We start from the raw sequence: 11,591 nt of genomic DNA, 5'->3' as shown, positions 1-11,591 counted from the left end.
CAATTTTTAGTAATGCCCACTGATGGTGCGCCATGATCTTTTCATACCCGTTTCACAAACAATCTATATTAAAATTACATATCTGTAGATCAAAATAAATCTTTCCAGGTGCTAGACTCTTCCATGCTCTTGTCCATTCCTTACTTCCCAGTGATTTGTCTTTTGTTTTCCATGCATCAATACGTGCCAAATTATGTGAATAGACAATCAACTGAAAAGGTTGACCGTTCAAAATTAATTCCGATCAGTAGTGTACAGTGGTACAGCCAGTGTTAACTCAATGTTCAAAATCATTCTTTCTTCTGAAGCAAAGTGTAATTCATGTTCTATACCTCTATTTGCATGGCTCAACTCAGAAAAGGAATTCACTGTGCGGGGAAGAATGGCAGACAGAAATTCCAACTTTAACTTTGGGTGGGCGCTGCATGATGATTGAATGGCACTGTACTTGCACACATTGCCACTCAAGCTCCATTTCCAGATATTATATACAATTTCCCTCTACCCAAGAGCGGCACGGTAGAACAGTGGTTAGCACTGTTGCTTCACAGCGCCAGGGTCCCAGGTTCGATTCCTGGCTTGGGTCACTGTGTGGAGTCTGCACGTTCTCCCTGTGTCTGTGTGGGTTTCCTCCGGGTGCTCAGGTTTCATCCCACAAGTCCCGAAAGACGTGCTTGTTAGGTGAATTGGACATACTGAATTCTCCCTCAGTGCACCCGAACAGGCGCCGGAACAGGCCATTCAGCCCATTAAGTTTACACCAAGATCCGAAAGAGCCCCACTTAAGTCCATTCATTACACCTGCTAAAAGTTAATTTGTATCTATAATCTGCTAATATTCATTTTCTCAAACATTCATTTTCTCTGTCCTTGTCCAAAGACGGATTTCCTTCCCTTGGAGCGGGTGCAGTGCAGGCTCACTAGGTGGATCATCCTGAGATGAGGTGGCTGTTCTAGGAGTAGAAATTAACTGGAATGGGCATTTATCTAGCAGTTTAGAAGAGTGAGAGGTGATTTCAGCAAGTTGTATTATTTTCTTGGTTAAAAAGAGGTCTTAAAGGGGAATTGCTGTGAGGCCATTCCCAGGCCGTAGCATCTGGAACTAGGCATAGTCTCAAATGCAGGGGTAGGGTGCAGTCATTTAAGGCTGAGATGAAGAGAAACCACTCCATTCAGAGTTGTGACTCTTTGGAATTCTCCACCACAGAGGGCTGTGAATGCTTAATCATTGAATATATTCAAGATTTATAGGTTCTTGACAAAGGATATGGGGATAGGGCAGAAAAGTGGAGTTGATGTAGAATAGAATAGAATAGAGTCCCTACAGTGCAGAAGGAGGCCATTCAGCCCATTAGGTTTACACTAACCTCCGAAAGAGCCCCACTTAAGCCCACTCCCCTGCCCTATTCCCGTAACCCCACCTAACCCTTTGGATATTAAGGGACAATTTAGAACGGCCAATCCACTTAACCCACACATCTTTGAACTGTGGGAGGAAACTGGAACACCCAGAGGAAACCCACGTAGACACAGGAAGAATGTGCAAACACTACACAGTCACCCGAGGTTGGAATTGAACCCAGGTCGTGGTGCTGTGAGGCAGAAGTGCTAACCACGGTGCTGCCCATATGACCAACAAAGTTTATAGTGGCCTACCTCCACCATGTCCATTCAGACAGCTTTGTTCAATCTTGTACGTCTAACAGAACTAATGCTATTAGGAGAGAGCAACTCAGTGGTACCAGTGATCATTACAGTGCTGTGACTCATGAGACATATACTTGAAGAGGATGTAATATGGAAAAGGTTGAGGTGTGTGACTAGATCAAACAGTTCTTTCAATGAGCCAGCACTGGCATTATGGGCAAAATAGTCTCTTCCTGATTCTACTGAGGCCCTGGTTCAATTCCTAGGTCAGGCTGTCAGTTATATTACAACTATAGGCACGGGATTCATTTGTTCAGCTTTAACCAGACAATAGTATTCACATTTCTGGAACGTTTCCCTCATCTCAGCCCTGAAATACAATTAACCATGTCAACTGCTAATCGATGCAATAAATTTATCACTTTGTGAGGTCGAGCGTCAGACAAAGTATTTTCGATAAAAGAGAAGACCATGCAGATCAAAATTGTCCTAAAATCATATCAAAAGCATAATATTGTATTGGTTCAATTCACGATTACATGCTTCAACTTTGGTTACTTGATAGAATGCTCTCTTTGGAAGCGGGAGTTTGTTGGTTTAAGCCCTTTCCATTCCAAGACATTTCAAGCAAAAGTGGAGAGAAGTATATCAACACAGATGCTGTCGTTAGAAGATGGATGTCGGACTGAAATGCTGCCGTGATGGACTCAAAATATTTCATGGTGCTCTTTGAATAGTGAGCTTTCCTGGTGCCCGAGCCAACCTTCTCCCCTCAATCAATGCTACCAAAAACGGATTTGCTACTTGTGACACCATATGATGTGCACAAACTGCCTGTTGCATTGCCTACAAAATTTCAACTTGGCTCAGTTCTTCAATGGATCTGAAGCAGAGACATCCGGATAAGGTGCTTAAGAAATGGACACAGTCTATTCTTACATCAAAAGTGCTATTATTCCAGATAAAAATGGAATGTCTTCGGAGACAGTCTGGATGTAAACAGCACAAACAGCTAATTGGTGTCCTCACCTGCTGGAGAAGTGAGACCGCTGCTGGACTGAGATGGTCTGGGAGTTGGAGCTGGGTGTGAGGATGGATTCTGGAGGGGTAGCACTGACACAGGGCCTGCGACACACAGATACAAACATAAATATAAATGAGGATCACACAATTCGGAGTAAACAGTAGTTTCAATATTATTTCTTTAGTAGGGGCACATCTTTTAATAACTAACTCAGCAAAAGAAAAAACCCACAATATTAATAGGTTAAGGTCGGCGTAGTGGGGATTGAGGCTTGGGAGTGGATGAGGAGTGGCTGAAGGATAGGAAACATTCCAACGTGTGGCATGCTCAATGGAATATCCAAGGGTTCAATGTCAAAGATGCTCCGGTTTCTAGTTTTGGTCAAATGACTAAATCACAATTCAACCACTTGCAAATTAGTCAACTTTACAAATGATTGGCAGTGATACTGAAGAACAAGTTAAACAAAACATGCAAGCAGATAGAATAGATTACATTTAATGACTACATTGCATGCAAGGAAACAGTATTTTGGTAAAAATGGCATTTTAATAGATTAATGTTGAAAGAAACTAGACTTAGTAAAATTGACATGCTACAAATCCAACCAATGCAGAACAACTAACGATAAATTCAATAGAATGCCAAACTACAGAATCCAAATCAATTTTGAGTAGGTTGTGACCAAACTATACTGTGTCCTAATCAGTCTGTATCTCCTGTAATGCATCCAGTTCTGATCACCAAGAAGCAATAGAAAAGTTTAGGTAAGAGCTGGAACAGTCAAGCAACTGCAATGCTGAGCAGGAACATCTAAAGCCTAGAGAAACTTGGGTTTTTGAGCCTCGAAAGGTAGCATTGCAAAGGTGACCTTATTAGAGGCAAGCAAGATAGTTCAGGGAATGGAAAGGACAAAGCCAGGTTTCGATATTCAATAAAATTGAGAGTGTAGGAGGAGGATATTGATTTGAGCTAGGAAAAGATAAATTGAGGACAGGCATCAGGATGTTCTTTACAGAAAGGTGATCAACAAATGGATCGGAGTCAGGGTGCAGGAGATCTAAATGCTGTGATCATTTAAGGAACTTTTGAACAGCGAGATCTAAATGCTGGGATCATTTAAGGAACTTTTGAATAGCTATAGGACCAGAAGGTGTCAATGTATCTACCCTTATATTTCCAACCAGTATAAATCTTAGTAACTCAAAAGATCAGGATATCAAGTACCAACAAGAACAGTTACCATCCCAGTTAGAAGTTCAAACAACAAAGCTCCAAGGCTCCACCAGTCACAGGCCTCTGTTACTCCTCCAACCCCACCGACCTCTGTCAAAATCAAAACAAACATTTAGAAATAAGGGAAATTGATTGAAACATTCTGTTTTTAATGTTCTACACAATCTTTTCTTAAGCAGCATAGGGGCAATTCTCCTAGTTTTTCTTCATCTAGTTGCACATTTTTTCCTTGGAGTAAAAGATATTTAAGGCAATTTGGCCGATCTTATTTCATTCATCCAGGACAGCTTTACATTTCCCCACTGTTGCATCGAATTGTTTTGTTAAATTATTTCAGGGTTTTTGCCTTTAGCACCCTGTTTAGAGTATCATTTACAGTGAGAGGTACCTGATGTCAGTCCTAAAATTTTCACGTACTGGCTTGAATCTGTCTCCTCTTTTCCAACTCCCAGATTAACTTCTCTACATTTTACTACTATATATCTGGGAAACAGCACCTATTTGATGCCACCTTCCAGGTTGAAAAATGCAGAATCTCTTTGTCTTTTTTCACAACTCAAGAAGTCTATCTTGGGTGATCGGTTTCATGGCTCCCACTGTACCTCCCTCAGTTATGTCAGCAGCCATACCAGACACAGCACTCAAGTGCATCCTGACAAGAGGCACTGTCGAGTTAAAACACAACATTCTTGCCTGGTCTGGCCTACATGCGACTCCAGACCCACAGCAATGAGGTCAACTCTTAACTGCCCCCTCGAGGACAATGAGGGATGGACAACAAATGCTGGCCCAGCCTGCGAGGCCCACGCCCCATGAACGAATAATTTTTTTAAAAAAACAACACCCTTTTATGTTTTTGACTGTTTTGCTAATTCAGAGTCCAACATTCTAATAGCTTTGTGAATTGCTGCACTGCTTTCACCGGACAGGTCAAGTTTAACAAGACTGCAAGGTATCTTTCAACGCACATCCTCAGCTCTTAGTACATCTATTACCCATTTTAATTATTATTTCACATTTGTCACCATTAAATAAAATCCGAAATTGTTCAGCACACACACATTTTGTTTAACACATTAATGGTGTCTGAAAATTTGACCAGTTTACAGGAAAACCTGAATCCAAAATAAACTAAGGGTCAGTATTGTCTTCTACGCTGTATCATTGGGGTGTCTTCCTCATGCACCTCTCTTCCCGCAGCCAACAAGCCCAACATTAACCTTTTGAGCAATACTAATTTTCTTTCATTAGGTAATTACACATAAATCCACAATTTTACTGTGACCTCCATAGCTTTGAACTTCACTCCTAACTTTAAGTGTGGACTTTATTGAATCAAAAGGCTATCGATTCAAGGATTTGTGTGCATACTATAAACTAAAAATTGACAATGCAGCACCCCCTCAAATACTGTAAGAGAGTTGCTGCCTTTCAGATTTAATGCTAAACCGAGGCCTTGTCTATATGTTCAAGTGGATGTAAAATATTTGTACAATACATGAAGACATCCCTCCTTCAACTAAGGGTTAAATGCATTTATTTCATTTTCAATGTGCGATGTTTGTTTGTGAACTCATTGACTGCGCTTAGGAAAATAATTAATTGCCAAGGAAGTATTTTAGATATGGATATAAAAAAGGTACAACACAACAGAAGTAATAATTTCTTTCAAAATAAGTATCTTTTGCAATCACATTCAAGAACTGGTACAAACAAGGCTGGTGTGGTGTTCTTCTGAACTTGGGAGCTGGGACATACAAGTAGACTGAGGAATCTTTGCCTGGAGTTCAACATGTGTTATACCTTACAACTAGTTGTTGTAATTTGCTATGATCTGGAAAAAAGGAAGATGCATAGAAATTTCAGCACAGGAGGCCAACAATTAGCCCAGCATACACCTGTCAGTTTGGCACACAGAGACAGCAAGTCTAAGCCCTTGGTATGTTCGTTCCTCAAACTCCTCTTTCATACAAGTGTTGATTGACTCAGCTTGGATAGACAGCTTGTAACAAGAATCATTCTTGCAACAAGAATCATTCTAAGAACCCTTTGACAGCATGGAAGCGCAAGCGAGCGCATGTCTGCCTTACGCCCAGTCTCCGGTTTCTCACTCACTCTCACCACCACGCACCGACACATACTTGCAAACACCGACTCCCAGTGGGGGAAAGAGTGAGTGAGCGAATAACCCGAGACTGAGAGTCGACAGACATACATACTGACCCTCTCACACTACGAACATATTTTATGAATTATTCTTTCTTTAAACTTAGCAATTTATAGTTATGACATTTGTTCAGGATTTCTTTCTTTACTTAATACCTCAACCATTTTTTTGAAATTCAGTTTATTGTTGTCCCAAACCTCATATTTCTGAAATCTGCTCATCAGTCTCCAAGTGAGAAAAAAAGTAGAAATGTGGCCCTGAGCGAAAAGGGTTGGACAAACCTGACGTTACACCTTTATTGTAATAAAACATCCTAAAATGTTTCACACGAGTGTTAGACAATACAATTAAGACACCCAGAAGGAAATATTAGGGCAGATGGCCAAGTATTCAACCAAAGAAGTGGAAGTCTTAAAAACAAAAAAAGAGGTAGAGGCGCTTTGGGTGGAAGCCAAAGGCACAGCATAACAAGCAGAGACGAAGGGGCATTTCTTCTCTCAGAGAATTCTCAGGAAATCTTTACCACAGAGGATGTGGGCATCGCTGGAGGGACAGCATTTGCTTGCCATCCCTAATTGTCCTTCAACTATAATGGTTTGCTAGGTCATTTCAGAGGGACAGTTAAGAGTCAACCACATTGCTGTGGGTCTGGAGTCACATATAGGCCAGCTGAAAGGATGCCAGATATCCTTCCCCAAAATGACATTAGTGAGCCAAATGGGTTTTTATGGCAACCGACAATGATTTCATGGTCATTGAATTCCATCATATGCTGTGGTGGTATTTGAACCTGGGTCCTCAAGAGCTATATCCTGGGTCCTGGAATTACTAGTCCAGTGACAATACCACTACGCCACCGCTGGGTTGTTAAGTAAGTTCGATAGTAATTAACAGTTATTGGGATAAGGCAGGGAAGTGGAATGAGGATTATCATATCAGATCGGTCATGATCTCATTGAATGACGGAACAGACTCAATGGGCCAAATGGCCTCCTTCTGCACCTACATATTATGGTCTTGTATATGCGCTGTGATAATCAACAATTTATATTCATATATTGCCTTTAACATTGTAATGTCCCAAGGCACTTCACCAGGAAATCCAGTCCAGCATCAGTCTTGTACTCTCCCAAATCCCAACCATTACCTGGTGCACAATACATATCCTCTATGGCTTTGGTGCTACACTGAACTTCAACTTCACTCCACTGACCAAAGTACGTGAGACAAATGTGACCTGTCAAGATAGAAAACAGCAGTCTAGTCAGTGACTTCACACAACAATCTCCATCCCAATAAGACAAAGAAGTATTGTTTGAGAAATAACAGTACAATTCTTGCCTGCCCTCCTGTCCCTTCTCACCTGCATTATCCACAAGTATATTTCTTGGGTTTAGATCCAGACAAATAATTCCCTGCTGGTGTAGGCTTTCTAAGGCGAGAACCAACTCAGCCGCCCAGATTCGAATTTGATCCTCGGACAAACCAAAGGCTTGGCTTGGGATGGATAGTGAATGCTGAGGTGAAAAAGTGGAGGACTCCCCATCTTCTGCTTTGTCAGGAGCTGAAGGCCCCGAAATCCTGTTAGAGGATCTTTCATTCACAGCTCGCCAAAGACATGCTTTGCTCAAAACAGTTCTGGATCTGCAGTCTTCGTGGTCACAGCAAGTTTCAGATACTGGAATCTGGTTCAAATGTTTAAGCTGGTGGTCAATCTCATCAGGACCCTCACCTTCATCATTCGATACTTCCACTTCATTATTTGAGACACCTTTCAATGTTAATGACATTGGCAGCTCAATTACAGGTAAAGATGATATCAAAGGTGCATTTGGCTGCCGTACAGGGCTGAGTACGCTTACTGAAGTCTTCTGTTCGCATTGTCCCTTTTCTAAGACAGTGACAGCTGTATTTCTGACAGGCATGGCAGCTAATGATCCCATAAGGACCAGCTCAGAATTATCCATAACACAGTTGACTTTGCTACTATTCTCAATTGTATCCAAAGGATTGACTGTAATTTGGTATGAACCCATTTGTCCTTGCCTTCTGCTAGCCTTCAAGTTCAAGCTGGTGGCTCTAACAGGGCTTCTAATTGGGGTAGATCCATAGCAAGATTCGTCATTAACCAACAAGGGTTTTTCGAAAAACAAATCTGAAGCTGTTTGGCTTTGGTGAGTTTTTGATGACTTTGGACTCAATGCGGTATTGTCGGTCTCTGAGAAACAATCATGGGGCTGTAAAATCTTTCCCTCGTAGAGAAGCTGACTACTTTCACCTTGAAGGTCTTTTTGCATCAAACGGTCCACTGTTATGGTCATGGGGTGGTACACAGTTTTGCAGCTTTGAGTTATCTCAGAATCCTTATCTGAAAGCAGTGCAGTGAGGTTAAAGTTTACATCATCACTGTTTATCAGTTGTGCCACCTGCAAACTTGTCCCCTCAACACTCTTTCTCAAGCCATTCAATGCTCTGCAACCTTTTGAAATTCCATTTTTCCCCTGCCAAAGGTTTGCCTTGTTCACACTTTCACTTTGTGCATTTAGTTGGTCTGTGCCATTTATTTGGTTTGATGATTGGTCATTCACAAGTCCTTGTTGTGGGTCACTGAGACCATCAATGCTGTACCCATATTTTTTGTTGCATTCCCTGCTTGTTCCATTCTTGGTCTCTCTTTGCCAGTTGGATGGAAGTGTGCAATTATCATTCCACATGAATGAGAGAGACGGAGCAGTGTAGCTGTTCTTCAGTTTAATGGTTCTGCGATGTGGACTGGAGCATTCTGGAAATTCCTTGCCTTTTTCCACAATGGACCTGCGGAAATGGCACAACTGGGACCAGAGCTTCCCTGCTGTAGGTAAAGGAAAATAATGAGGTCCAAGTATTACACATTGCACCAGACTTCAGAAAACCTGCGAGAGAGATTTCTACAGTGCCTCCACTAACATAAAGCAATAAGCAAAGCCAAAAACGATTAAACCCATGGACCAACCGCAGCTCAGTTGATAGCACTCATTTGAAGTTAGCAGGTAGTGAATTCAAGTCACCCCCTTATGGTTTCCTACTCAACAGGATCGAGGTTCCCATTACACAATCCTATAAATATCACCGCTACATTCCCCCTCAAACTCCTTCAAGCACGTCATTACCTGGTACATGCTCCAGGTGAAGGAAGACTGCATCATCACTGACATAATACTGCAGAAGTCGCACCATAAATGGAACACCCTGTGGAATTATTGTCTGACGTTCACGGTTCACCAGGCTACATTTGGGCAGGCTCTAAAAGGAGAAAAAAAGAGGATATTCGACTGGGTTGCCTTGTGCAACAGACAATCCATAGATTAACTATGAACAGCCAATTTGCTCCCAAGCCTCCAAAACCAACCATTGGGGATAGACGAGATGGCCTCATTTTCCTTTCATCTTCCACCCAGTGCTTTCCACTGTGGGAAAACGAAACTCAGTAAATCATTGTTCATAATTCCCATTAATACTGCCGAGATGAATAATAGTTTGAAAAGGTTATAGAATCAAGCCCCAGTGTAGGATTTGTACGCAACACTTTCTGGTTGGGCATCCATTTTCCTTATATCCGTCTGCCAAGCAACTCGGAATATTTGTGTTAGAAGGCATGAGGTTTGGGTTGCCCCGTTACTTCCTGCTTGCGGCAGGAAGCTACGGGGACGCCTATTTTGAAAAAGAAAACTGTGCACTTACCTGGGTTCCGATGATGCATCCAACCTCCCTTTCTTTTCGGCAGCCAGGGGCCTCCAACGCCCTGGTCTGCGCAGGCTCCAGCGCGGTGCAGGAGAGCAGCCTCGCGCACTTATGATATGGCCAGTTTGGGAATGCCCATTGAAAGCAGGCATTTAAATAGCAGATTTAGATAGAAAACAACAGGCAACTATTTTATCAAGTGTTTTAAAGGTATGTAGAAGGTTTTAAACAGTTTTTTTTGCTCTTTCCTTTAAACCGGCATTAATATTGTTTTAGATTTTTTTAAAGTAATTTTTAAAAAAAATTATGATTAAAGGTGATTTATAAGTGAACATAGGTTCGGTTATTTGTTTTAAATTGTGAAACTATTTAAATCAGCACTATATAACTTTGTGTGGCATGCTTAAAAATGTTTGTATGTTTTAATTTAGGTTATGGTCATAAGATTTTAAAAGCACCCCAGAGCTTTTGCTGTCACTGTCATCTGATTTTTTTCTTTGATTAGTGTTTATAGGTGGATTGGCCGTGCTAAGTTTCACCTTAGTGTCTTGGGATGTACAGGTTAGGTTTCGTAGAGCGAGTGAGTGGACCAAGGTAGGGTACTCTTTCAGAGGGTCATAGATTATCATAGAATTTACAGTCCGGAGGCGGCCATTCGGCCCATCAAGTCTGCACCGGCTCTTGGAAAGAGCACCCTACCCAAAGTAAACACCTCCACCCTATCCCCATAACCCAGTAACCCCACCCAACACTAAGGGCAATTTTGGACACTAAGGGCAATTTATCATGGCCAATCCACCTAACCTGCACATCTTTGGACTGTGGGAGGAAACTGGAGCACCCGGAGGAAACCCACGCACACACGGGGAGGATGTGCAGACTCCGCACAGACAGTGACCCAAGCTGGAATCGAACCTGGGACCCTGGAGCTGTGAAGCAATTGTGCTATCCACAATGCTACCGTGCAGACTTGATGGGCTGAATGGCCTCCTTCTGCGCTGTAGGAAATCTATTGTTCTATTCCACGGTTCCAGGAAACCACAGACATGGGGAGAATGTACAAACACCACAGTCACACAAGGTCTCAATTGAACACAAGTCCCTGATGTTGTGAGGAAGTAGTGCTAACCAATGGGCCATGTTAAATATGTTTCTGCTTTGTTTACTTCAACTATCTTATTCATTTATAATCATCTCAATTAAATGTTGTGTTCTGATGTTTCTGCAAGACATTTGTAGAAGCTTATATAAAGTTTAATGTAATAATAATAATCTTTATTGTCACAAAGTAGGCTTACATTAACACTGCAATGAAGTTACTGTGAAAAGCCCTTAGTCGCTACATTCCAACACCTGTTCGGGTACCAGAGGGAGAATTCAGAAAGTCCAAATTACCTAATAGCACGTCTTTCGGGAATTGAGAGAGGAAACCGGAGCCCCCGGAGGAAACCCACGCAGTCACAGGGAGAACATGCAGACTCCACACAGACAGTGACCCAAGCCGAGAATCGAACATGGGACCCTGGAGCTGTGAAGCAACAGCGCTACCCACACTTTGAAACCAGTTAACATTTAACTTTATCAGCTGAACAATGACATAAAACTGCATCACCTTTTACAAATTCCTTGCAATAAACTATATTTTCTCACTTAAAGCACAACTGTCACATCTATTTGTAAAGGGGAGGGAGGGAAGGGTTTTGACAGTTGTTAATTGACAAGCTCAACATCCGAAAGTAGCAGCTACTAAAACAGTGTCCTGGCACACATCTCCTCTGACATCATTTTGGGATGTCC

The 11,591-nt window shown here is 41.9% G+C and overlaps 1 protein-coding gene across 4 annotated transcripts in view; it reads right to left on the bottom strand.

The window, feature by feature from the left end:
* The window catches only part of rps6kl1 (ribosomal protein S6 kinase-like 1), a 58,790-nt gene that overhangs the window by 3,978 nt on the left and 43,221 nt on the right, over window positions 1-11,591 (bottom strand). For 3 of the 4 annotated variants that reach the window (XM_072493141.1, XM_072493153.1, XM_072493159.1), the window contains 5 exons: window positions 9,224-9,356; window positions 7,438-8,925; window positions 7,222-7,311; window positions 3,915-3,997; window positions 2,677-2,772 (listed from right to left, as the gene is read on the bottom strand). In XM_072493141.1, the coding sequence (XP_072349242.1) occupies window positions 2,677-2,772; window positions 3,915-3,997; window positions 7,222-7,311; window positions 7,438-8,925; window positions 9,224-9,356 (1,890 nt within the window). The remainder of the gene's footprint in view (window positions 1-2,676; window positions 2,773-3,914; window positions 3,998-7,221; window positions 7,312-7,437; window positions 8,926-9,223; window positions 9,357-11,591) is intronic. The other variant, XM_072493146.1, reaches the window with a different exon arrangement.

This window comes from Scyliorhinus torazame, chromosome 2 (genome assembly GCF_047496885.1).
Source record: "Scyliorhinus torazame isolate Kashiwa2021f chromosome 2, sScyTor2.1, whole genome shotgun sequence".
Lineage (NCBI taxonomy): Eukaryota > Metazoa > Chordata > Chondrichthyes > Carcharhiniformes > Scyliorhinidae > Scyliorhinus > Scyliorhinus torazame.
This window is presented reverse-complemented; position numbering and strand designations above follow the sequence as displayed.